General features: G+C 35.3%; 5 protein-coding genes across 5 annotated transcripts; 1 reads left to right on the forward strand and 4 right to left on the reverse strand.

The window, feature by feature from the left end:
• Positions 1 to 4,554: 4,554 nt before the first annotated feature.
• LOC125477340 (major strawberry allergen Fra a 1-3-like) lies at positions 4,555 to 5,470 on the reverse strand. The gene is made up of 2 exons (XM_048584339.1): positions 5,195 to 5,470; positions 4,555 to 5,041 (listed from the first exon to the last, which is right to left on the reverse strand). Exons 1-2 carry the CDS (start codon positions 5,376 to 5,378, stop codon positions 4,746 to 4,748), a joined length of 480 nt encoding a protein of 159 aa, XP_048440296.1. The 5' UTR covers positions 5,379 to 5,470; the 3' UTR covers positions 4,555 to 4,745.
• Positions 5,471 to 8,489: 3,019 nt separating this feature from the next.
• LOC103937951 (major allergen Pru ar 1) lies at positions 8,490 to 9,504 on the reverse strand. The gene is made up of 2 exons (XM_009347938.3): positions 9,228 to 9,504; positions 8,490 to 8,989 (listed from the first exon to the last, which is right to left on the reverse strand). Exons 1-2 carry the CDS (start codon positions 9,409 to 9,411, stop codon positions 8,682 to 8,684), a joined length of 492 nt encoding a protein of 163 aa, XP_009346213.2. The 5' UTR covers positions 9,412 to 9,504; the 3' UTR covers positions 8,490 to 8,681.
• Positions 9,505 to 12,524: 3,020 nt separating this feature from the next.
• Positions 12,525 to 13,387, reverse strand: LOC103937953 (major allergen Pru ar 1-like). The gene is made up of 2 exons (XM_048584411.1): positions 13,204 to 13,387; positions 12,525 to 12,826 (listed from the first exon to the last, which is right to left on the reverse strand). Exons 1-2 carry the CDS (start codon positions 13,385 to 13,387, stop codon positions 12,525 to 12,527), a joined length of 486 nt encoding a protein of 161 aa, XP_048440368.1.
• A 7,981-nt stretch (positions 13,388 to 21,368) lies between these two features.
• On the forward strand, positions 21,369 to 21,782 carry LOC125477381 (uncharacterized mitochondrial protein AtMg00820-like). The gene has a single exon (XM_048584413.1). It carries the CDS (start codon positions 21,369 to 21,371, stop codon positions 21,780 to 21,782), a length of 414 nt encoding a protein of 137 aa, XP_048440370.1.
• Positions 21,783 to 25,977: 4,195 nt separating this feature from the next.
• On the reverse strand, positions 25,978 to 26,975 carry LOC103937954 (major allergen Mal d 1). The gene is made up of 2 exons (XM_009347940.3): positions 26,699 to 26,975; positions 25,978 to 26,527 (listed from the first exon to the last, which is right to left on the reverse strand). The coding sequence occupies exons 1-2, from the start codon at positions 26,880 to 26,882 to the stop codon at positions 26,232 to 26,234; spliced, it is 480 nt and encodes a 159-aa protein (XP_009346215.1). The 5' UTR covers positions 26,883 to 26,975; the 3' UTR covers positions 25,978 to 26,231.
• Positions 26,976 to 27,647: the final 672 nt, after the last annotated feature.

A 27,647-nucleotide genomic window follows, 5' to 3' on the forward strand; every position in this document is an offset into this window, starting at 1 on the left:
ACACCCTATCTGGTGCTCGCTGCAATCGGTCAGGGCACGGGCAACAACAATCCTAAGGTTGCTCGCTGCAATGGATCAGCTACACGGCAAAAAAAAAAAAAAATTATTAGGGTTTAGTGTTTTTCTAACCCGACTCTGGTGCCAAGAAGAAAGAATGCTTTTCAATGAATAATTTTATTTCATATCAAAACAAGGTATATATACAACCCTATACAGATATGGGAAAGAATAAGGGAAAGAATAATTACATCCTAAACTAGGAAACCAATTGTAGTAGGAATCCCATAATTATAGGAATCTTAATACAAGTCAACATAAGTTGTCATGTTCGGTATATAATTATTTTTAATGCAAAACAAGAATTAAAAATAATTACAATTGTCTCAAAAATAACATCTCCTTTAATCAAACTGTAGCTGTAGACAAAGTTATCTTTGTCAATCCCATCCAACTTGTGCTTCTGTATTCACTTCCTTCATCAAAGCTAATCTTCTTCATCGTTCCAACACCTCCATCTCCCTTAAGAATTTCAGCAGTTTTGATTACTTGTGGAGCAATTTTTGGAATGAGATTGTCAGCATCAAGAACAAGGGCATTGTACAACCTAGCAGGAGGGATGACAGAGGTGTATTCGGTTTCGTATGTGAAGACACCCATGGTGATGATTTCTATGAGCTTCAAAAAATGATCCAAAAAATTAAGAATGAAATGAGGGGAAGCAAAGAGGAAGATTGATATTGGTGTGAAAAATGTGATCATCAGAGAGGGTATTTATAGATTGGGTTTTTAGCCAAAATGGTCCATGAGATTTGTATAACACATCACTTTGGTGCCTGAGATTGAAAATCAATAGAAATGGTCCCTGAGATTGTCCACCATCCATTATTTTGGTCATTCCGTTAAAAACTCTGTTAAGTGTCCCGGAGCTCTTGGCCGGAAGTTTGGGCAATTTTCAAAGCTTCGTAACTCAATCGTTTATTAACCAAATTCGACTCATAATATATCAAAATGAAGATAGGAAAGTGTAGAACAAGATTATACTTATTTGGAAGCTCAATGGTTGCCAGAGATGACCGGAAAATAGCTTGAAAGGTGACCGGTCTGCGGGAAAATTGAAAAACTTGCCGGAAGCTGAGTAAACTTTAAACATTCATAACATCTTCAATACTCAACGAAATCGAGTGATTCAAAAACGAAAATCATACTTCTTAAAAGAATGACCAAAATAATGGATGGTGAACAATTTTAGGGACCATTTCTATTTATTTTCAAGCTCAGGGACTAAAGTGATGTGTTATGAAAATCTCATAGACCATTTTGGCTAAAAATCCTTATATATTAGGGCCAAAGGGTAAATGTGGAAAGTGGGTCCTATAACAAAAGGAGTTCAGACAGATTTTCAATTTTTCAATATTTGTTGTCCATGTGAAATGGGAAACATATAATATTCAAATTCCGTACAACGATGTATATTGGTCAAAGAAATTAGGCCACCAGTAGAATATAATTCGTTTAGAAAAATTCAACCAATTATTCTGAATGCCAAGTAATTATGTGGAATGCACATGTCATTTTTGAAATGAATATTGAATAGCACCAATTATGTCCGAAAATCTGATGGAAAATTCCCAATACATGTGCAATGAAAAAAATCTGAGGTCCAAATGCTGAGTATTATTCAGTCTTGGACAAAACAAGAAAGAAAACTTGATGCTAAGTATCAAACAAGGAAAGAATGCCTCTTGGAGAATGATATTTGCGTCTAAAAATGCGATGTGTAACATTTAAGTAATTTGTGTATATTTTTTTATTTTGATATTAAATTTTTAATGATATTTGTAGAGGTCAGAGAACTCTAGGGCCTCATTTCGAAAGTTCGCTTAGGGCCCCCAAATTCTCAGGGCCGACCCTGGCTCTAACTTGGACGACCATACGTTCTCCCACCAACTTTGTCAACTGGTCCCATCCTTTTTTCTCTCTCTACAATTCATATATATATATATATATATATATATATATATATATATATTTTTACAAGGGTGTCAGATGGGTACATATGCTCTAGTGATCAATTTCTTGATCTAGAGGTAATTAGCACAAAAGCAAATAATTAAAACTCCTAAGCGGCCACCCCACAAACTACACCACTAGAACAAAGAGTTTTAGGTAGATATGCCACATAGATGAGACGTGACATACCAAGCACCTAAACCCTCACAAAAGCCATCGCAACCAGTGAAGCTACAAAAATGTCGTAGAGGCACAACTTGACAAAGCAATACAGACAAAAAAAAAAAAAAACAAAAAACAAAGAACAAAAAAAAAAGCAAAAAAAAAAGGACCTAGGCTAAAGAACTGACGTGTCCACAATGGAGAAGCAGATGCATAATTGGTAGGAGGCATGAGACGCTAGCTGTAGCCGAGACGACACCTGGAAAGGTGGGGTGGGATGGGATATCTAGTCAAAATTGCCATTGTCATCGAAATGCTACCACAACCCATAAGAGCAACTCCAGTGTTGGAGTTTGCTCAAGGGACAGGCCAAGAAAAAAGGCCCGAGAGCCCAGCGTGATTGCTCAAGCGTGTGGACCCCGAGGGATAGTGGAGGGCCGAGCACCAGGCCTGAGAGGAATTGCCAGCCCACGAGCTCGAAGTGGAGCATCAACCCAATTTTTTATTTTTTTCTGCCAGGCGCGTGGGGGCTCGTCACCTGACACGGTTTCACCGCCTGGGGCCCGCGACGCAGTTTCAAAAAGTTACCGTTGGAAAGCCACATGGCTTCCCATGGTTCGTCAACGGCTATATAATGTGGACCGTCTGATTTGCAACAGTAAAAAAAAATCAAAAAAATCTTATTTAATATCAACCGCTGGATCTAAGATCAACGGTTGATACTCCTTTATAAATAAAAAAAATAGTTTTAAAATTCAGAAATATTATTGTTGTGCCACATGGCATAATTTGGAGTGTTGGAATTCAATTTTTTTTTTAAATCCAACGGCAGAGATTAATTAGTTGAATAAAAAAAATTTAAAAATTGTAAAAAATAATAAAAATCCGAAAAAAAATTTGAATTTTTTTAAAAAAAATTGTTTTTACTTTTCTATAAATACCTTCTCATTATCATCTATCTTACACCACAATTTCATATTTTCTCAACTACTTTCAACCACATTCCTATTTTCTCAATGAGAACAATTAAAAATCTTATCTGAAATTACAAATAAAATTATTTTATATTATTTTTTAACTTTTCGGATAATGACATGTGGCGCAACGAGAACGATTAAAAATCTTATCCGAAATTACAAATAAAATTATTTTGCATTATTTTATAAATAAAAAAATACTAATATTTTATTGCCTATTGTCAGGGCTATTAAAGTGCAACGGTAGAGATACAAAAGGCGATTACTATTCATTAATGGCAATTACTGTTCACTGGATGGATACAATAGTGTATTGCCTGGGGGGTTCCCACGCTGGAACTGCTCTAAACCTCGCCATTAGCATGACTCCATCCCATTACCCTCGCCATTAGCAACTTTATCGCAAGGCAGTGCCACCACAACATAGTCAATGAGAGCCACAAAACCCGAAAGAGGGAGCCATAGAAGGAGGGTCCGACCCACCAATCAACCAAACAAACAACAACCCAAACTTGCAGATCTAGCCCCAAACAAGGGAGGAATCCCTGTATGGCAATAGATCTCGAGAATCAGTCTGAGGACTGCAACAGAGTTGGGAAAATTGGTTGCCCATAGAAAAGTGGGAAGAAGGTGCTAGGCAGCACCAAGTACTAGAGTGAAAAGTGAGAAGAGGGAGGGGGGAAGGATCGCAGAAGGACAGTAAAGGAAAGTGAGGGTCACCGGAGGAGAGGAGGGGGGAAGGGTTAAGGAGCAAGGATTGGAAAGGCTAGGAGGAGGGGACACTAGAAAGAGGCGGGAGAGGCTACCGTCGGCCCCAAGCCAAAGCAAGGGACCGATGGTTGAAAATTTTGCAGAGTTTGGGGTTTGTGGTTGGAGAGGGAGGGTTTTTCTTAAGAAGATATTCTATTCATATAAATTTGGATGGACACTAAACACTTTCACTACTCACTAGGGTGGCGGTGTGGCGCTATTCTTCCCCTTCAATAAGCCATGGCAATTTGAATAAGCTTTTGGAATTTTTTCTTTCTTTCTGAAATTCAAACATGACAAATTGCCCCCTAGCCAAGGTATTTTGTTCATGAGCTGGAAGAATAGCCCAACTGAAATGGTAATTTGTGGGATGTGAAGATGGATATAATGGTTACCAGTACGCAATGGCAGCAAGTTTGTTTATTTATTTTATTTTATTTTTTTACAAGGAATTTAAGGTCTTTTAAGGTCTTTCATCTTTTCGTCATAAGAATCTTCCATCCCAACAACCCAAACAGTTAACTTTTGAGTTAATTGGTCTAACTTTAGTGGAATAACTTTTCTTTTCCTTTCTATGTGTAATTGAGTTTACCCCGTAACCGATCGGATGTGAAATTGACAAAATTGGAAGGGGAAAATAATACTCCAAGTTAAATATCATGGGATAATTTACGTATAACTAGTATACGTTTTATTTATTGAGATTGAAAATCAAATACAACATATTACTCCTTAATCATATCCAATGTGCAAGTCAAAGAATTGCTTTGGTACGATAATAAATTGAACCACACAACTGAATAAACAGAGAAAGCAAGAGATAAGATTGTTGCCATATGGAAGGTTTTAGTTGTAGGCATCAGGATTGGCCACAAGGTGGTTCTCAATGAGCTTGAACAGACCATGGGCCCTTTCTTTGCCAGCCTTAACATGCTCTTCCTTGATCTCAACATCTCCCTTGGTGTGATAATGGCTGATGTTCTTGATGATGGAACCACTGCCAGAAGCCACCAACTTAATCTCATAAGAGATCTTCTCAATTTTGTCAGAAATGGCATCTCCTTCAATCAAACTGTAGCTGTACACAAAGTTATCTTTGTCAATTCCCTCAACCTTGTGCTTCACATAGCTGTATTCACTCCCTGTCAAATGGAAAAATGAAACAAAAATTAAGATATTAGCTAGTGTTTTCGAGATATATACACCACCACCACCAACAACAAAGCCTTATTCCATATATATTAAATAAGTAAAATTAACAAGTTAATGGAGAAAATGGTGGAAACTAAACAAACCTTCGCCAAAGCTAACTTTCTTGATGGTTCCAACACCGCCATCTCCCTCGAGAATTTCAACAGTTTTGACTGCTTGTGGAGCAATCTTGGGGATGAGGTTGTCAGCATCAAGAACAAGGGCATTGTACAACCTAGCAGGGGGGATGACAGATGCGTATTCGGTTTCATATGTGAGGACACCCATGATGATGATTTTTAAGAGCTTAGAAAATGATCAAGGAAATTAAGAATGAAAGGAGGAAGCAAAGAGGATGATCGGTGTTGATGTGAGAAAATGCTCTCTCCAGAGGGTGTTATTTATAGATTCGGGAGGGAGGGTACATGTGCAAAATAACCCCCTATATCTGGAGTGGGGACAAAATTTGAAGTTATCAATGGATGCCGTCCATGTGAAATGAAAATGAAATATTAATTTTCAATTGCATGGCATAAAAAAAAAAAAAATCAATGCATAAATATATTAGTCAAAGAAAGCCACCAATAAAATTCTAGAACTTGATTAGCAAAAAAAAAATCAACTTATTTCTACTGGTGGGCTAACTTATTAATATTTTAATTTTCCAAAAACAAAATAATAAATAATATTTTCATTTCTATTGTCCAAGACCACCAATCAATTCAGAAATCCAATGGAAATGTGCAAGAATTGAAGGTTAATAATACAAGAGAAGGAAGAAGATGCTGAATATTGTATTCGACATAAAGACAACCTTACAATGTCGGTGGGCTGTTTAGGTTCCTTACTTTTATGTTTTACCGGTGTTACTTTCAACCTTGCAAGTTCATGGAGACTAAAACACCATGAGACACTGACCTTGAGAAGTCATTCTTAGCAGCGTAGCAATCACGAGCACACAACTACTTCGAGCGGCACCTAGAACTTTAGCAATGGCTTTCAGCACACTCACCACCACTATACAACTCGAACCTAAGGGAATTCTTTGGAGTTTTGTTTCAACAGTATGTGCAGGGACTTTTGATTAGTATTTCTACTAACTTAACTCTAATGTATCTTTCCATAATGATGACAGTAAGGTTTCTTATTGTAAAAGATATTAATCTCCAAATACCGTCCAAATAGGATAGAATCAGGAACCCTTATTCTCCTAGATTAATTGGAATATTAACTTTACTTGGAGTCCAAGTTATAGCATGTTAACTAAACCCTAACCCTACTTACATTCCAAACCAATCCTTATTAACTGTAGTGACCTATTAGCTATTGGATTAGGGTCTAACATCCAACAGTTACAACATGACAATAAAATTCAACTTTTGGGCTCCTTAATACTGTATAATGATGATATTTACGTTGTGGACATCATATTAAACTATCAAAGTATAATACGTGATTACATTACAAAAATATCGTTTAATTATAGCTATCAATACCCTTTATTTTTATTTTTTTTAAAAAGGTATCGTAGACTATTGATTGTGAAATTTTTTACATAGCAGAAAAAAGGATTCATCCATCTAAAAATGTGTTAGCTATGTAAAATAAAAAAAAAACTTGGATGAACAATCATTATGTGCTTGTAACCAAGTTTCCAAGTTTTCAATATATTATAGTACTTCATATAATTTACATGTAAAATTAATGTATTATAGTATAATTATATATGTTATAGAATAAAGTTAAATAAAATTAAAAAATCCTCATAAACGTCTACATGTTAGACCTTTGTCCACCGTCCAACTAACACCTTTTAATACTTTAGTATAGGAATATTAATTAAATGTAGATAGTATTATATATATATATTTTTCTTTTTATCGGGTATCTGTTTTATGTCAGACCAAGTAAAAAACATGGTTGGGTGATTATGTATGTTGAACATGGACGGGTTTTGAGGACAATCAGCTTGTTTGATGTATCAAGACAAATTTTGGGCTACCGATTGGACGATCAGATTGGTTTAGAAGGTAGTTTGTACAATATATTGTTACTTGTTACCATTTAATTGACATTTTACAATGATTAAACAAATATGATTTAAAAAATTAATTCCTACTTATTCATGCGGTCCGAATACAAAATGATCCACCCCCTTTGCACATTAAACATATTATTAATAAAAAGAGAACTTTAACGAAAAGTTCATTGTACTTTTCACTTGAACGAAAAATCATATTTTTACACTAATAAGTCAATCCTGATACTATTCACTTTATCCTTTATTTTGTCTTTATCGTTAAAACTCAAAGTTTTCAAGTTATTTTTATTAGTTTTCCTTAATAAAAAAAGATTTTTTAGCCAAAATGGTTATGAGATTGTCATAGCACCTCACTTTGATTTTTGTGGTTTTTTTATTTTTATGATTTAAAATCAATAAAAATGATTCCTGAAATTATCAATGATCAATCATTTTGATTCTTTTGTCTTTTGCATATTGAACGTACTTAAACATTTCTATTGTCAATTAAAAAAAAAAAAGACTTTTGGTTCTTGGGTTTCAAACTTCAACGATTCAACAGATAAAATATAGGGATCCCTATTTGTTCCTAGATTCCCGTCGCTACAGATTTATTGTATTAAACATATGGGTGGGCGCTTACAAAATTTGTCAGTAACTGTAGCATCCTTTGGATCCTTATAAGGTCCAAGTTCTCTCTGCTTTGTAACTTTTATATGTTAGAACAAAGTTTAAGCATATATATGGGCCGTGTTAATTCTTTCCCATGTTGCGGTTGATTAACTTGGATGATCAGTTGGTGTTTGGTAGAAAACATGTTTTGGGTTTGGACAAGGCAGAATTGTAGTACAGAAAATACACACACAACACACAATTGAAAAATGTTACACCTGAGGCAATTTTCATATTTATAGAGAGTGTAAAGTGGTCATGGACTGCCTCGCTAATCTCGGAAGTAGCCTTGAGTTGGGACTCTAGTGTGTTTCATGGCGCTCAAGACTGTATCAGGTCTTTTTTTATGACAATTTACCAATTGTTTCTAGGCCTCGTCTCATATCAGTTCTGATACCACTTTGTATTCAATTTCATCTTTTTCGTAATTCTTAAATCAGCGGCAAATTTATGGTGTTTCTACAACTAGTTAGAAACTTTGCGGGAGTTTAAATCATTTCCACTCCAGTAAATCAAAGGAAGTGATTTACTAAAATAAACACAGTTGACAGAGGCCAATTAAGAATTTCCGGCTAGAATTTCAATCTGTTTATCATCTGAGATTTGCCCTTCCACTTTACTTAAGATGGATGCTGCTGAGATATTTGGAGGAACTATCTGATAAAAAAATTTTTGGATAAACTACTTCTACACAACAGATCCCCTGATTAAGTAAATTAGAACCGAAACTAAATATTTCTTAATCACAATCTTGTACAACAAGAAGAAAGTTTAGGAAAGAACAAGAAGAAAAGCACTTATGGAAAAAAGGAGAACAACATGAACAATATGTTAGATATATTGTACACAGCAGAATTCCCCAAAATTTATACGACTACTGAAAGTTTTCTTAAAAATTTTCAGACGTAGGCGCGAGGGTGCGCCATGAGGTAGGCTTCCAAAACTTCATACATCCCAATAGCTCTATCCTTGCCAAGCTCAATGTCTTCTTCTTTGATCTGTACATCATCTTTGGTTTTGTATGTGCTGGTCAAATGACAGATGCATCCTCCTCTTCCATACCCCTCAAACTTGACTTCATATGTTATGTACTCAAGCTTGTCCAACAAGTGATCCGTTGCATCGCTTTCGATGAAGGTGTAGGTGCAGCTGAGTGCCTCCTTGTCCAAAGCATCAATCCTGTGCTTAGCATATTTCATAGGACTAGCTGCACATCCCCAACAAAACCAACACAAAAATTAGATATGGAATTTCATGTAAAAACATAGAGAAAGAAAAATGGAAAATTGACCAAAATGATTTTGTTTTTCAGTATATTATCTTTATCTGATTGCTACATCCTTAATCTTTGGTTTGATTTTGATCGGTTCAACAATTGAGATTTGATTTATTATCCAATTTTCCAAGAAAAAGAGGGTTGACTTTTAATTTGCCTAACAATTTACCTTCAGTGAAGTTGATCTGTTTGATGGTTCCAACTTCTCCTGAACCGCTAAGGAATTCAATACTTTTAATTGATGAGAACATGAGCTTGGGGCAGATGTTGTGGGCATCCAAGATCAAGGCGTTGAACATCCTCTGTGGCGTCACCTGAGTCACAAACTTCTGGCTGATCTTGGTGACACCCATGCTTGCTTTGCTTGATGAACAACACTTGGGAGTTTGGATCAAAGAAAAAACAAAAGGTTTTGATTTGTGAAAATATCAAGAGGGAGGGAGGAGCAAAGGTTATCCGATAATTATTTTTGAATGGGAATGATGAAGACCGAACGTTAGGTGGTGGGCTGCTGCTGCTTTGCTGGGAAGTTGTTGGTATGCATAATATTTTTTTTTAAAAGCAAATAAATTCAATATGCAATATGTAATGGTGGAATGCGATGTATAAGTTGGACTAAATGTAACCCAATGTGGACTTTTCAACAAGGGGAGGGAATCCGATGGTCCCTTTTGAAAAATGACAAACTGGATGACTTGTAGTCACATGAAATCTTCATGCTCTGAAAGGTACATGGTATGCTTTATGTTTAGGAGGAAGATTGCTTCAAATGTTAGGCTTCTAGTGACATGGAATTTTCAAAGTTGCTTGAAATGTTAGACTTGTGGTGACACAGGAATTTTTCATGCTCTGAGAGGAGATCTAACTCATCTTATATTAAGCAATAATCAAATCTAACATTGTCAAGACTACATGAATTTCCATGCAATGTTCAAGTTTTGGTGCTCGTAGAGTTTGTTCAAGCCTTGGAAACAATTTGGTACCGACCACCACTGACCAATTGTGTTTCCCTACTGACGTTAAGTCACCACCATCACCTCTTCAAAATTTGTGACACCTATTGTGATGCAACAATCTATATTATTACCATTTATCTCTATTTATAAGGGTGGAATTAGGAATTTTACAAGGTAGGTTACTATGTCTTAAATAGGCAAGCTTTGAATAAATTCTATTCCTTTTCTCACAGGGAGGAAGCTTGAATGTTATGGCGCAATTGATTGACTATCATTTCAGATTGAGTCGTTAAGATAAGATATCCTAAACTATTTTAAATAGAGAGCAACACCAAAAATTAGTACTAAGATTGATTAGTGTCAAAACCATAATATTCCCTCGCCTTAATAATACTTAAATGCCATCAAGCACTGTAAGTGCAAGCCTATAAGATCAAAATAGCTCAAACAAAAATACTTGGAAGGAGATCAACTGTATTCTTCTACTGTAAATATTAGATCAAAATACTTTTATACCCTTTCATTACTGTAAAGATCGAAAATGAATATGTTTAAATCTTATTTATTAACCAAAAAAACATTCGAACCTCATTACATGAATTATAAGATATCATATATGCTTTAGCTTTTTGTTTCACTCACTGTAACAATATTGACCTTGACCATAAAATAAAATAAAAACAATATTGACCTATAATAAGAGCTTACAGTACAATTATTATTTTTAAGTAAATTGTAGTAATAGTGTTTTAACTTTAATCAAATTGGAGCAATGGTCCCAACTTTAATCAAATTGGAGTAATGGTCTTTCAACTTAAAATTCATTACCATTGGTCTCTCAACTCATCAAAACGGGTAACTATGGTCATTTTCATCAACTTCGTTAGAATTTATGTTAAAATAAGTCATGTGTCATGCATATGAGGCTAAATTAAAGGGCACATGTAAAAAAATCAAATAAGAAAAATTGTATCAATGATCTCTCAACACATGTTTTTCAGCCTTTAGGCAGCAGAAGGATCAGAACAAAGAAAACCCAAAACTTTCCTCTTTTCTTCATCATTTTGGCATGATAATTTTCACCAGCACTCCGTGATATTTATGATTTGATGGGCCTCTATCACTTTTTGTTGTATTTTATTCTAAGAGAAATGCTACCTAGATTTTTTTTAAGTATGACTCTTATAAATTCTCTATTATTTCATAGTTTGACGTCAATTATAGTGTCAATATTATAAAATATTGTATAAAAACATGAGGTGGTAGAGAGTACATGAGAGTCCCACTTTTGAGAGTGTCCCTTGGCATTTCTCTTATTCCAGTGCTAACATTATAAAATACTGTGTAAAAAATAATTTCCAACTACTAATATTATAACACTTGGTGTATCACATGATGTGGCGATTGATGGTTAGACTATTTTTTTAAATCATTAAAAAAAGAACCTAATCATCAACAGCCATGTGGTTTACAAAAGATGACCTAAAAATTTGGTTGACATTAATCCCTTGCGGATCTGAAATGCTAGAGAGAGCAAGACAAAAAAAAAAAAAAAAAAAAAAAAAAAAAAAAAAAAAAAAGGGAGAAAGAGACAGAGAAAGGTACAGAAAAAGAAAAAGGAGGAGGTGGATATGAGACGCCAGCGATGGAAGGTTTGACGGTGTCGGTGAAGGAGACAGACAGAGACGACGATGAAGAAAAGAGGAAGCAGACATGGAGGAGAAACCATGAGAGGATTATCTTTTCTTAATAAATGGGTGTAATAGACCCCAACAAAAAGGAGACAATTTTGTGCACTCAAAATAGGTGTGATCTTTTTGTGATTTTAATAAGTGATTGACACGTGTTTATTATCTTAATTTTTTTTAATTTTATTGTTATAAATTTAATATGTCGAAGACTTATTAGAATCACAAAAAAACCATACTCATTTTTTATGCAGACAAATTGATCTCAACAAAATACCCAAACCCATCTAATTCATTTATTTATGATCCTATTAGAATTAAAAAAATAAAAAAAAATCCATGGATACAAGTACCCATGGGTCAAATGGCCATTCCTGAGCCCATCAGTCATGGATTGGTTATTCGGAGATTGTGGCCCCATAGTTTATGTTCCTTTCAAGCTGAGCCCATTCTAAACCTTAGTTATAGGCTTTATAAATAATAAATAAATAAGAAGAAAAGGGTAATAATTTTCCCGCACCCATCTTATTCTCTGTACATGTTTATTTATTTATGACTATTAAATTGTAGAAGGAGGAGGGTCAAAAGACGTAAATTAACAGAAAGTTTGTAAGAGATGAAAATGAGTGTGTCAAAATCATGGAAAAATTATTTTTATTGAAGTCAATACATGGAGAAGGTATATTCCAATGGCCATAGTTACTGGCATTGTCAAGCATATTTCCATTTATCAATCCCGACAAGCTAGTGAGGGCAAAACCCCGACCGCCCCCCACACCACCCCTAAAAGAAAATTCTTTAGGGCCTCTTTCTACATAAGATTTAAGCATAGGCATCAGGATTTTGGAGGAGATAGGCTTCCACAACTCTGTACATCCCCAAGGCCCTTTCCCTGCCAGCTTTTATTTCTTCCTCTTTCAGCACAACGCCACCCTTGGTGTAGTAATTGCTTACCAACCGGTTCTTACTACCCCCATCTGGTGCAGCTTCAAACTTAGCCTTATAAGTGATGTATTCAAGTTTCTCCGCTACTAATGGTTCTCCTTCAACCAAAGTGTAAGCATATACAAAGTTCTCTTCGTCGACGTCGTCAACCCGGTTTATCACAGATTTGAGCTGGCTACCTACATGAAAAAATTATTACGTGTATTCAACAACTCTGTACATTATAAAATGATCAACATGTGGGGTGTGTTCTCCGGCATATATATTATGTTGCCGGCCACACTATCAATCTGATACCACATATTCAAGTGTATATTTATTTAGAGGGACGGACAAGGGGAACCAAAACATCCTTCACCTTAGCTAGTCTGAGAGTGGATGCTTTGCATCATCCTAATTCAACGAGCTAATATCGCCTAATCTTCTCTTTTATTGAAGAAAAAAAAAAAAGTGAAAGTGTCTACTCAAATAGTGATATAGAATCTTTGGATTGATAGTCTAGTACGAGAATATTTCACTCGCAGTGTTATATGGTAGCCAGGTATTATTTACATGCCTTTAGCGAAGTTGATCTTCTTAATACTTCCTGCCCTTCCGTCACCTTTGAGGTTGTCAATGCTCTTAACAGCCTCTGGCATGAGCTCTGGGATCAGGATGTGAGCATCAAGAACCAAGGCCTTGAATAACCTGTCCGGAGGGATTGGGGAAGTGTACTCATCTGTACGAGTGAAGACACCCATGCCGGAATTTGCAAAAATGAAATGAATAAGCAAATGGCCTGTTTTTGGAAAAAACAAAGGTCAGGGGGATAATATATATAACGATGAGGTTGAGGATGTTGAGGATTTATGTCTAACATAAGGGGCGGTATTTCCAGGGTTGATTTCCCAATCCGCTACAGGAAAGACAAAAGAAAATAATTTTTTTTGTTTCGAAGAACAAATTTGTGCCTTGTGATACCTTATTGAAATGGCAAACAACGAATGAAGCGTTTCCAGCTGCTTCTTAATGAAGGTTTTTTTTTATTTTTTTTTATTTTAATGAAATGTTTTTTTAGGGTCTATTTGATAATTATTTTACTTTTTAAAACGAAAAATTGTTTAGTTACTACTTTGAATATTGCCTGCCAAATTTTTTGTTTTTTTTTAAATAAAGATATATTTACACATACCGTGTTTTACCGCTATGACGAAAAACAATCATGCTTATGCATCATGGTACGGGTTCAATCTCCACTAGTTCTTCTCCTTTCAACAACTTAATTCACTAACGCTATCATTTGTAAAAGAAAACACACTATATATATTTACACTTAGTGGTGAGATAAATTGGTTTCAAACTCACTATCAAGGAGATCCGAGTCTAAGACCTCTCACTTACCGAAAAAGAATAATATTGCTAGACCATAGTACTAAATGAAATTAAAAGCCAAGCCAAAATTTGAGATCTCATAAAAGTAACTTTCAATTTTGATTTTTATATTTTTTTGACTACTAAAATTAATTACTAAACAAGTTTTCAATTTTCAAAAAAAATAAAATAAAATAAAACAAAACAAAATAGTTAGCAAATGACTAAATAACACATCTTAATTTGGTTAAAGATATCCATAAGTTCATAAATATAGTTTTTTTCACGAACACAGTGAGACTAATGAGGGACTGCATATTCAACGCTAAGGAGATCACATGTACCATATTAATGTACCATTTGTACATGCTACATCAATTAATTATATGCATCACTTCACATAAATAGTACAAATATATGATCTCCTTCGTAATCCCAATGAATTACAAATTTAAAAAAATTAGCCTTGTTAAAGTCAATTGATATTTTCGAAGAGATTGCGCCTTGTTAGTAATGATCCAAAAGTCAAAACGAGAGGGACATGATCATGGAGAGATAAGTAGGTAGGGTCCGTGTCATCGACGATTGATACTATGAGCACATGATGACAAATAAATGTATGGATGTGCTTTTTAACTTCCAGTTTTGTTAATTTTTTTTTGAGTAAATTATATTTTATCCTAGATTGATTTTAATTTTTTACAATATCTTTAAAATATTTCAATTTCATATATTTACTTATCATTTTATTTCAATTTTATACATTCATTAGAAAATCTAGTAAGTAACTTGTTAAGTGATAACATGACAAATATAAGGTTCTCATTTATGCTGACGTGGCTGTCATATTTATGTCACGTAACTAAACATTTAATAAAAAATTTAAAATATTAAAAGAATTAATTAAAGAAAATTAATAAAAAAAATTTTAAAAAAAATCCAGAAATCACCTTCGTCTTCCCCACCCATCACCCACCCCCAAAAATCTCACCGGAGCCCACCCCTTTCTCCCATACCCCATCACCCACCACAAAAAATCCCCTTCTCCCGGTCGTGCTTGAACAACCCGGACCACTCAACCCAACTGAAGAGGCGGAGGTGCACGAAGGTGTGGATGCGGCTTCGGTGGCGGCTTCCAAATTCCCCTACCCAGGTAAAGTTTGGGGCTCTTGAGCTTCTTCACGCTGTCCTCCAGCTGGTTCCCCGGACCACATCCACCACTCGGCTCGAGGTCCGATTCAAATCCAACGAATAAGGATGAGGGATTGTTGATGGATAAAGTGGAAGTGAGGGTGGTTGTATGTGGTGTGTGAGATTTGGGAAGTGAGCGGCGTTGGGTTCATCGTGGTTTTCAACATGTTTTGGGATTAGGGAAGTGAGGATTTTAAGATTGGGATTTGGGAAGCATATTTGCATCTGGGTTTTGCTGACGAGTTTTCAAAGGGTGAAGGCGAGGGTTTAGGTTAGTTGGGAGAAAAGTGATTTTAGCTGTTTGATTTCTAACGAGGATGGGTGGGGTTACAGATAGACGGGGGTGGGAGGAATCGAAGTATTAACGAGGAAGGATGGCTCAACGAAGCTGGCGGCGTGGATATGGAAGAATGGTTCCCACTAATCTCGACGAGCTCCGCCGTCAAACAGCAATGCAGCTGATAGCGCCATAGGTCACATCGCCGGCGCTGCCGTGGCGAGGCCGTGGAATCTAAGGATGAGGAGGGCAGGGTGCAAGGCTCTAATCGGCGATGGCGGTGGCCGACAAGAACAAATTTCTGGGTGGGGTCCACTTTATTTTAATTTAGGTTTTTTTTAAATTAATTTTTAAATAATATTCAATTATTTTTATTTGACACGCCATAAAAAAGTGGACCATGTATTTGCCACGTCACTATTTTAACGGTCAATTTAACAGATTAAGTAACGGTTGTATGAAATTGAAATGAAATAGTAGTGAATGTATGAAATTGAAATACTTTAAAGATATTATATGATATTGCAATTGACTTCAAACCTGAGAATGTAAATTGTAATTTACCTTTTTTTTTTTTCATTAGCTCCGCATGCTTTTTGATATCTTAGCTTATTTCAATTTAGTTTTTTTTTTTTTTGAAGTGAAACGATTCCGATTCTATTGCTCCGCATGCTAATTTATTTATAAATTATGTTAGATTATGTGTTAGATTAGCTAACGACAAGACTTTTGATATGATTTTTACCACTTACAAAAGTAGGGATAAAAACATTTTAAAATACTTGCAAGAGTACAAGGTTGTCATATTATAGTAGCTCAAGTAAGATCGTTTTTCACATGAATTGAATGAATAATTTGTATTTAAAACCTACTCTTAATTAATTATTTAAAACAAAGTTTGAAAAATGTTGATTTTGGAATTTAAAATATTAAAAACGAATTTAAAATAAAAATAATTAAATAAATTGACGAGAAAATCAATTTAAAGAGACAATAGAGTTTCACTATCACTTTAACAATCCTACATAGTTCTTCCAATCACTTATGAATTACTCATGCATATTTTGAAGGTTAGGTTTTCCTAATATATATTCTACTTGAAATCTCCAACATTGAACATATATCTAACATGCAACGCGTTCGGACGTTCGGATCAAATATGAACATGAAATATTCATTAAGTTTTATGAAAACCCTTTGAAAAACCATGGAACCCTTAAGACGTGGTGTTCATCCTAAGTGAAATTACAATTACTAACCACAAGAAGCTAGTGTCAATTTCAGGAAACCTTCCGACCAAAATTGCATCAAATTACTTTTCTAAAGATCTTATTGGTCATTGGCGGAGCCCACTTTAAGGGCTACCTTGGGCTATAGCCTAGGTAGCTTTTGGTGAAAAATAAAATTTGACATGCAATTTTTATTGATTTTCGAATGTAGTCCACCATATATTTAGTCACTAATCCAAATTCTCTTGGTTTGATTATATAAAATAATATAATACAGTTTACAAACCATCTTTTTTTTTTGTCATTAATTTTTGTATATGTACGAGTTTGGAATTATTTGAATTTAAACACATATTAATTTGTTTAATAACAAAAATTCATGGCTCACCTTGTCAAAATTTTGTTTAGCTAACTGATATTGTAAAAATACAGTATCATGTTTTTTTGTTTATAAAGATTTAAATCTTTAAGCTAGCCCACCCGGTGAAAAATTCCTAGCTGCGTGTATTGGTGATCAAGCATTAAGACAATTAGATAGTTTAAAATGGTAATCAATAATTCAAAGCATGCAGGCAATCAATCATAAGCAATTAAATAAAAATTATATATTCATGTTGTGGCTCAAGGCTTCGCCTTAACAAAATGGATTAGTTACGCATATTCATAATTAAAAATATTCTTATGAAAAAAAAATGATTGAAAACACCTTAAAGTAAAAGTCTGAAAATCTTCAAGAACCTTGGCCAATTTCCTATCTCCAAAGTTGTCAAAAGACTAAGACCAGCCAAAGCCTTATATCCCTCTCATCAGCTATCGCATAATCCCTAATAAAGTCCTTTTATCAAACTAGGAAACCAAATAAAAATAAAATATTATAGAGAATAAAATCCTAATTAAGCTAGGAGAATCCGCAAGGAAACTGTCTAGCTATGTTTTAGCCTCAAATCTCATCCAAATCCAGCTCATGACAGCTTTTTTCAAAGATCAGAACATTCTGAAAAGATCTTCAGAAGGGGCAGACTCCAAAATAGGTCATCTTGGGCTCCAAAGCTCGTAATCAAGCCCAAAACGTCACTTTTCAAGCATCGCGCACTGTGTTTTTATTCTATTGCCAAAAAATAATCACTTGGTGGAAAATTTTGATATTTTGACACGATCAAGCTAAGTGACTCAGGAACGTCCTCCAACTAGAATTACTCTAAAATTCATCCATATGGTCACGTTTTCCCCAAAAGAAGTCGGAAGTCATATATTGAAAATACATTTTAAAGCATCAAATTTCTTCCAAAATAATAACCAAAATAAACTAAGATTAGGGTAAAATATGTAATGTAAAATCTACTCATCAGTTCTAACCCATCCCATCATGCAATGACTCTATACATTTCCACCACTGTGGTGATCTTAATAAATTTCTCAATGAAAAGAAAACAAAAGCCTTAATCCTAGTTTTAGGCTTACACCAATTTGAACGATTTCTTATTTACATTAAAAAACAGGCTTAGACATTTGCTCACATTAAGAAAACATATTCTTTACCCAAATATATATATATAGAAGATTTTATGTAGATCAGATCAGAGTGCGCCAAATCAACACGCATAATATATTTTCCAAGTTGCTTCTTCTAAGGCCCATTAGATTTTATTTATAAAATGAATAGTTTGACGTATTTAAAAAATACAGGGGGTTAGCTGTCAAATATGACACTCAATACTTAGATGACTGAAGAGGTAATTAAGGAAGGTTGAGTTGTCAATGCTCAATATACATACAGATGACTTTATGTTTCGTTTCTATCGTTTCTCTGATCGTTCTTTCTTATATTTTTCTCTGCCTCATGACTCATGAGTCTAGACGGTCTAGTACACCTTGTTGAAGTTGTTAGGATTTCTAGCCGTACTGCTAGGGTTCCTAGTTTTTAGGGTTGTTAGTCACATAGGAGTTCAATAATCCCTATACTTGAGGGACAAGCTTGCATTTTCTGTTTTTAACGTAGTCTTTGCCACGATTATAGGACCTGTAAAATCGAGGGCAGTTGCTCTTTTTCTAGTTCAAGCGTAAGGCTATTTAATAGCCATAGTAGTTGTTTTTCATTTAATAAGAATTCTCCCTTGTTTACATGAGCTTTCAAACCTTGATTTACAGAAGTTCTTTGCAAATTTCTTGGTTCTAACATCTGGTATTAGAACCCTGCTACGGGCCTGATTAAAAAGCTTGCAACCCAGGTGCTAGAGTGAAGAAACAACACATGGCGTTTAAGAACAATTTCGTGCAACCATCCATTCCAAGGTTTGATGGACACTATGATCACTGGAGCATGCTAATGGAGAATTTTCTTCGTTCTAAAGAGTATTGGAACTTGGTGGAGATGGGGATCACAGCTGCAGCAGGGGGATCAGATTCTAGTGAAGTACAGAAGAAGACTTTGGATGAACTAAAGCTGAAGGATTTGTAGGCCAAGAACTATTTGCTCCAAGCCATTGATCGGTCAATATTGGAGACCATTCTGAAGAAAGATATTGCGAAGGATATATGGGATTCCTTGAAACAATAATATCAAGGGATTGCACGTGTAAAGCGTGCTCAATTGTAGGCTCTTCGCAAGGAGTTCGAGGTGCTGCACATGAAGAATGGAGAAACAGTCAATGACTATTTTGAGAGAACACTTGCCATAGCCAACAATATGAGAACTCACAGGGAGAAGATGGATGATGTGGTGAAAATTGAGAAAATTTTGAGGTCCATGACTTCGAAATATGATTATGTTGTCTGTTTAATTGAGGAATCTAATGATCTGGACACCCTGTCCATAGATGAACTTCAGAGTAGCCTTTTGGTCCATGAGCAAAGGATAAGTCGACATGTGTTGGATCAACAAGCACTCCAAGTCACTCATGGAGTCTAGCAAGGAGGACGAGGCCAAAGAACTTATCGAGGTAGAGGAAGAGGACAGGGTAGTCTAGGGTTCGACAAGTTAACCCTAGAATGCTATAACTGCCATGAACTAAGGCACTTTCAGTGGAAGTGTCCTAATAAACCTAAGGAAGATAAAGCAAAATATGTGGAGACAAAGGAAGAGATGTTGTTGATGGCACTTGTGGAGTTCAAGGAGGCAACAATGGAGCACATATGGTTTCTTGATTTTAGGTGCAGCAATCATATATGTGGCAAGTAAGACATGTTTTGTGAGCTTGATAGCAGTTTCAGAGAATCAGTGAAGCTGGGAAATGATTTGAGTTTGACTATGCAAGGCAAGGGAAATGTGCAAATGAAGTTGAATGACATTGTACATGTGATCATAGGTGTTTTCTACGTGCCAGATTTGAAAAATAATTTGTTAAGCATTGGTCAGTAGCAAGAGAAGGGGCTTATAATACTCATCCAACATGGAAGATGCAAGATCTTTCACTCTGAGAGAGGTTTAATCATGGAGACCAAGATGAGTCACAATAGAATGTTTGCAATGCTGGCTTATTGTCCACCAAAGGAACAAAAGTGTTTCTCCTTGCTGACTCATAGATCAAGCAAAACTTTGGCACTGTCGCTATGGGTATCTTAGCTGGAATAGGCTTAAAGTGCTTCAACAGAAGCAAATGGTGGAAGGATTTCCTCAGTTCATAGCCTCACAAAGGCTGTGTGAAGATTGCTTGGTAGGAAAACATCACCGAGATCCATTTCCCAAAGAAAGCTTATGGAGAGCCTCCAAGATTCTTCAGTTGGTGCATGCTGATATATGTGGACCAATTAACCTTACCTTGAACAGCAACAAAAGGTATCTCATCACCTTTATTGATGATTTCAGCAGAAAAACATGGGTCTATTTCTTAGTGGAGAAGTCAAAAGCATTTGGCACATTCAAATCCTTCAAAGCACAGGTTGAAAAAGAAACTGGGGCATTTATAAGAAGTTTGAGGACAGAACGAGAAGAAGAGTTCACCTCGCATGAGTTTACAAATTTCTATCATGAGAATGAGATTCATAAGCAGCTAACTACAACTTACACTCCCAACAGAACGATGTTGTAGAAAGAAAGAATCGCACCATAATATGGTGCGAAGCATGTTGTCAGCCAAGCAAATTCCCAAAACTTTTAGGCCTCAAGCAGTGAATTGGATGATGCATGTGTTGAATCAATGCCCTACTCTTGTTGTGAAGAACAAGACACCTAAGGAGGCTTGGAATGGACACAAATCATCTGTGGATCATTTCAGGATTTTTGGTTGCATTGCTTATGTTCATGTACCTGACAACAAAAGGGTGAAGCTCGATGCCAAAAGTTGTAAGTGCATATTGCCTGTGGTAAGTGAGGAATCTAAGGCTTATTGACTATTTGATCTTGTTTTATAGAAAATAGTTATAAGCTGAGATATTGTGTTTGAAGAGAATCAACAATAGAGTTGGGATGACAGTCACAAGGAGGCTATATTGGCATATCTCGAGTGGGATACTGATGAAGAAAATAGCACATTAAGGGAGGAAAGTGACCCCGAGTCTAAAATTGATGAAGTTGTGGGATAGACTGAATCCTAGTCTGATTAAAGTGACTTATTGGTTGAATGAGACATTCAAAATGATGAGATCTCACCTCGTATAGGATGAACTCGAAGACCACCAATTTGGATGAGAGATTATGAAACATGTCAAGGTTTATCTGATGAGGAGAATGCTAGCATGGCTCACTTGGCGTTATTTACTAATCAAGATCCCACAACCTTTGAAGAAGATGTGAAATTTGAAAAATGGAGGCAAGCTATGGATCAAAAGATACAAGCCATAGATAAGAACAATACATGGGAATTGATGGAGTTGCCATCAGAAGGGAAAACAATTGGAGTAAAGTGGGTGTTTAAGACAAAGCTCAATGAGAATGGAGAAATGGACAAGTACAAAGAAAAACTAGTTGCTAAGGGATTATGTCAACAATATGGGATCAATTATACAGAGGTATTCACATCGGTGGCTCGTCTAGACACCATTCGAATTGTCATTTCCCTTGCTGTTCAAAAGAATTGGGTGATCTACCAGCTTGATGTCAAATCTGCATTTCTGCATAGGGAGATCAATAAAGAGGTGTTTGTCGATTAGCCACCTAGATATGAACAGAAGGGGCATGAGTCTAAGGTATGTCAACTTAAAAAGGCTTTATATAGACTTAAACAGGTTCCCCGAGCTTGGTATAGTCGTATAGAGTCCTACTTCATCAAGGAGGGATTCAACAAGTGTCCTTATGAGCATACCTTGTTCATTAAGATAGCAAAATGAGGTAAAATTTTAATAATGTGTCTTTATGTTGATGATCTCATTTTTACTAGCAATGATGAAACAATGTTCGAACAATTTAAGAAGTCTATGATGGTAAAGTTCGACATGATTGACTTTGGAAAAATGAGATATTTCCTTGGTATTGAAGTGATACAAAGTTCTGATGGGATCTTTATTAGTCAACAAAAGTATGCACAAGGGGTATTGGAGAGATTTAACATGGATCATTGTAACTCAATTCTCAATCATGTGGTCCTTGGTTTTAAACTCACAAGGAGTCGAAGTTGATAGCACTGTTTACAAACAAATGGGGGGAAGCCTTATGTATCTAACAACAGCACGTTAAATGGACTGTTGACTTGGGGATGTTCTACAAGAAGGGAGGAACTGAAGAGCTTATTGGATATACGGATAGTGACTATGTTAGTGATCAAGATGATAGGAAAAGCACCTCGGGTTACGTGTTTATAATGAGTTCGGGTGTTGTTTCTTGGTCCTGAAAGAAACAACCAATTGTTACTTTATCCGCCACTAAAGCGGAATTCATAGCAGCAGCATCAAGTGCATGCCAAGTTGTATGGTTAAGAAGGATCTTGAAGAGTCTTAATCAGGAGTAGTGTAGTCCAACCTTGGTATATTGTGATAATGTTTCGACGATCAAACTCTCAAGGAATCCTGTGATGCATGGTCGTAACAAGCATATTGATGTAAGGTTTCATTTTCTTCGAGAGTTGGTCAAAAGGGAGTTTTGGAGCTGGTGCAGTGTTTAACTCAAGAACAAATTGCAGATGTCTTAACAAAACCATTGAAGGTTGATGCTTTTTTGAAGATGCGAGGTTTACTGGGTGTTTGCAAGTTTCCAGGAGTAGATTGAATATCTGTGGTATTCAGTTTAAGGGAGGATGTTGAAGTTGTTAGGATTTCTAGCTGTTACTGCTAGGGTTCCTAGTTTTTAGGGTTGTTAGTCACGTAGGAGTCCAATAATCCCAATACTTGAGGGAAAAGCTTGCATTTTCTGTCTTTGACGTAGTCTTTACCACGATTATAGGACCTGTAAAATCGTGGGCAGTTGCTCTTTCTTCTAGTTCAAGTGTAAGGCTATTTAATAGCCATGGTAGTTGTTTTTCATTTAATAAGAATTCTCCCTTGTTTACATGAGCTTTCGAACCTTGCTTTACAGAAGTTCTTTGCAAATTTCTTGGTTCTAACACAACTCCTCCAGATTGACATGCGCAATCACAAGTGGTCATGTAACGAATAATTAGTTTGGATAGTTTAACACCTAATAAGTTTTTGTTATTCGAATAATTCAAAACTTTCGATCAGATCCATAAGTTTTGGAATGAAAATTAGAACTTGTTTTTATTTCGATCCGTCTGAAAATCACCCTTAACCCTACAATCACGTAAGAAACTTTTCTTACAATAAATAGAGGAGTAAAGAGTTAAAAGCAAGTCATCTCAACATCACGACGGTATTGTTACCTTCACTTAAAACGTAGTATTATTTAACTCTTCAATAGTCATGTACATTGTAAGTAAGTTGTACGTGAAATTATTTGTCGTATACGTCTTAAGCCTTACTTTTTCAATCCTGAATTTGTGGGTCCTCTGGCGCAACCTAATGACAATAACCCAATGTACTCCAAAGAAAAAGTCTAGCTACCAACAACTTTTCAATATGCTTTTTAATTTGGATGTATTCCTTAAAACCAGAAGACCTTGTCCGGAAGCAAACTACCATCTTTAATTCTTTATCACCATTTTGTTTGGATAATTAAGCCGCATCAATTTTAATTTTTTGTCATTATTTCTTCTCGTATGCAGTACATATGTGTGTATATATCATCATTTTTTTATGTAGACTTGCCTTTTGTATAATCTGGTTCATTATACTTTTATTATGCCAACCCTTTTATTATGCCAACCCTAAAAATCCTTGGTTGACAGAGACTGAGTCACGGGCTCAAGTCACGATCTACCGGCCAAGAAAGTCGTTCAAATTCTATATATATATATATAAAAAAATTTTTAGTGCAACGATAATGTACATCAAAGGAGGATGAAATTCGGCTAAGTTACACAATGAGCAATCTAATTTGGTATTGAATTCGCCATCTGCGAGATTCGAATTTAAAACTTTTTACTTACAAGTGAAGAATCTAATTTGGTATTGAATTCGCTCTTTGCGAGATTCGAACCTAAAACATTTTACTTACAAGTGAAGAAGGGACTAGGATTCGCTCTCCTCCTTTTTTCATCCCCTTTCATCCCCTCCTCTCACATTCTATATTTTGTCTTTATTCAATTTATAAAAAATTAATATAAGATGTGGCGTGACTTAACCGTGACAGTTTAAATAGATAGAGAAGGAATGAAGAGAAATAAAGAGATGAGATAATCTTACTTCATAAAGAAGAATACCCCTAACTGTATGACAAGTGGTTCAAAATTTTAAATAATGGTTTTTCTCTTTCTGCAATATCTTTCTCAGATTTGTTGGAATTTGCATTTGGTCACATTTGTGGATGGATCATGGATGCACATGCACTAGGTCATGGATCACCAAACTGGTGGACCGTCTCCTTATCGGTTTGAATTTTCTATTTGTGGTGGAACGTCTCCTTATCTGTTTGAATTTTCTATTTGTGGTTGTTTGAAGTATTGTATTTCTAAACTAGCCGGTTCATGTTTGTCTAGTTCGAAGACATATATTTGGTTTAAACGCTTGCCAGCATAATAATGCCGTTATTCATACATTTATTTTTAACTAGCATATATTGTTTTTAATTTTTAATTATTGGATCGAATGAATTGAAAAATATCAATAATCAAAATTAATAAAAATATGTTAACACTAAAAAAAAAAAAAAAAAAAGATGTGAATACTACATCTTTAATATAAATTACTCAGTACATCTTTAACCACTTATAAGTTAGGGAGCTTTAATAAAAAAACTCGTAATACTGTTCACTTTAACGAAAAATCATATTTTTACACTAAAAAGTCAATCCTAGTACTATTCACTTTACCTTTTATTTTGTCTTTATCGTTAAAACTCAAAGTTTTCAAAATTTTTTTCATTAGTTTTCTTATAAGTTATCATGAAAGTATATGATAATTACTGAGCAGCAGTCTTTATTACTTAGAATTTTTGTTGAAAACAGTTACTTTTCTTTTGGGATTGACAGGAGCAGTAGGCTTTAATTTTCGCATCTGGAAATGTGTTTTTATAATGATTGAAAGCATTTTTGAGAAAATATTTTTTTGGTTTTAAAAACACTTGACGTGCTTTCTTCAAGAAGCACATAATTGGTGTTTTTTAAAGGAAACACTTGAAGTGCTTTTCTAAAATTAACTTGCATTTTTACTAAGAATTGGTTTAAAAATATATTTTTCTAAAGTGTTTTCAGTTATTTAAAAACACGAGTCCTAATTTAGGTTATCATAATTTCCAACCAAAGTAAGTATTACCTCAAATTTGTCAAGAACTACTTACTAATAATACTACATTCATAGTACCTTTTCGATGTCCAACTCTTGAGCGGATGTTATGGTTTGTTTTTGGCATAGTTGTCCAAATGAGACTGAAGCAAAATATCAACTTTTCCAAGTCAATTGCTGTTAACATAGGGAGCGACTTGAAAATTCTTCTTAGTTCTTGGGGCAGGGGGAAGCCATTCTTAATTTGATGACTTGGAATATTTGTGGGTTCTGGTTATGCTGCAGAGTTGTGACAAAATCTGGTTTTGTTAGATAATGTTTTGAAGACTTTAGGGATTAGGAAAAGGAAAGAATCTGTCTCATCACAACTTGTTACGATATGAAAAGGATGGACAAATAGTTATTTAAAAGATGTGTAAACATATTATTGTTTATAATCAATCGGTGAAACTCAAAAATTTCCCTTGTCAATAGATTTGCCTCTAAAAGATGTATAATTAACATTTTTAGGTTTTGAAGAAGTTAGTCAAAATAATAATAATAAAAGAAAAAAAAAATTACTGCAGATCAAAGGTTGCAAGCGAGACATTAACTGATTTCATTATATTTATAGATAATACACTTACAGTCTGCAACTTTTTTTTCAAACAAATACATCAAAGGCAACCAGAAGATGATCACAACCATAACACTTATTTTCCAAAGCCAACGTGCCCAAAACCATGGCTACTTTGGGCTGACGAGAAAAAGCATAAAAGAAAAGCCACACAACCTTCGACTGATCATATGGTAAGGGTAACACCCAAAATACCATAGAAACATATTAATTTAGTTGTATGCGTCGGGGTGCCCCTTAAGGTAGCTCTCAATAAGCTTGAACAAACCATGAGCCTTCTCTTTGCCAGCCTTGACGTGCTCTTCCTTGATCTCAACATCACCCTTGGTGTGGTAGTGGCTGATACTCTTGATGATGGAACCACTTCCAGATGCCACCAACTTGGTCTCGTAAGAGACCTTCTCAATGGTGTCTGTCAAAGCATCTCCTTCAATCAAAGTGTAGGCGTATGAGTAGTTTGCTTCGTCAATCGAGTCGATCTTGTGCTTCACGTAGCCGTATTGGCTGCCTGTGAGACAAATAAATCATTTATTGTTAGACTGTGAATATAAACCGCACATAATCATATATATAGAAATCCACTAGCGCTGTAATAGTTTGACAACATCAACATGTATACGTGTTGATAAAATTTGTTAAACGAAACCATCTAAATAATTATCAATGCTTATTATCTGACCTTCACCGAAAGTGATCTTCTTGATGGTTCCGGGGCCACCGTCTCCTTCAAGGATCTCAGCATGCTTGATTGCCTGTGGTGCAATCTTGGGGATGAGGTTGTCAGCATCGAGGACAAAGGCCTTGAACAATCTTGGTGGTGGAATCTCAGAGGTGTACTCGTTCTCAAATGTGTAGACACCCATGATGAAAAAAAAGAGGGTTGAGAATGAGCAAAAGGAAGCAACTACCAAGGATGATGGTTTTAGTGAAGGTTGAGAGTTTTGTGTTGGAGATGAGTACTGAGAGGTGGTATTTATAGTTGAGGTTGGGGCATTTTGTCATTTGGATCATTCGATCTCTACAAATTTACAAGGATCTTAAAATGTTTAATAATTTGTGTCACTTGTGTATTGGATATATCCAAGTGACGGTATACACACTCTTATTTTTATCTCTTACACATTATTGTTCATTGTCGTCATTGGTCTTCTTCAATTAATCTGACTCGACAAACAAAATTATGAGAAATGTGTGAGAATTAAAAATAAGTGTGTAGATAGCGTTATTTTTAATTAAAATCCATGTTTTGGTCAAATAAAGCACATTTGAATAGATTAATAAAAAAGTCCAACTGGGTTTAGACGGCCGGTGATTTTGTAGCCAAGAAAATAAAGGCTTTCTAGATGTATGGTTTCAATTATTCCCTTTGATGATCATCCCCAGTACTGGATGTGAATGCACATAGGGTTTCAAGGCTGCTTTTCAGATTCTAGTGAAAGTCTGCAGATCTCACTTGAATTAGACGGTAAAAGGTAGGAATGTAAGATAGAGACGATCGATGCTTTTTGAAAGTAACATGTTTTGGAGCTTTTTAAATCATATAGTTCAAGGGAAAAGGGCAACCAAAGGATAAAAGAGCACACATTCACAAATTATGAGAAAATTGACCAATAATTATAAATGTTTAA

The sequence above is a fragment of a genome, unplaced genomic scaffold (genome assembly GCF_019419815.1).
Source record: "Pyrus x bretschneideri cultivar Hongxiangsu unplaced genomic scaffold, Pyrus_bretschneideri_v1 Contig21, whole genome shotgun sequence".
In the NCBI taxonomy this organism is placed as follows: Eukaryota; Viridiplantae; Streptophyta; class Magnoliopsida; order Rosales; family Rosaceae; genus Pyrus; species Pyrus x bretschneideri.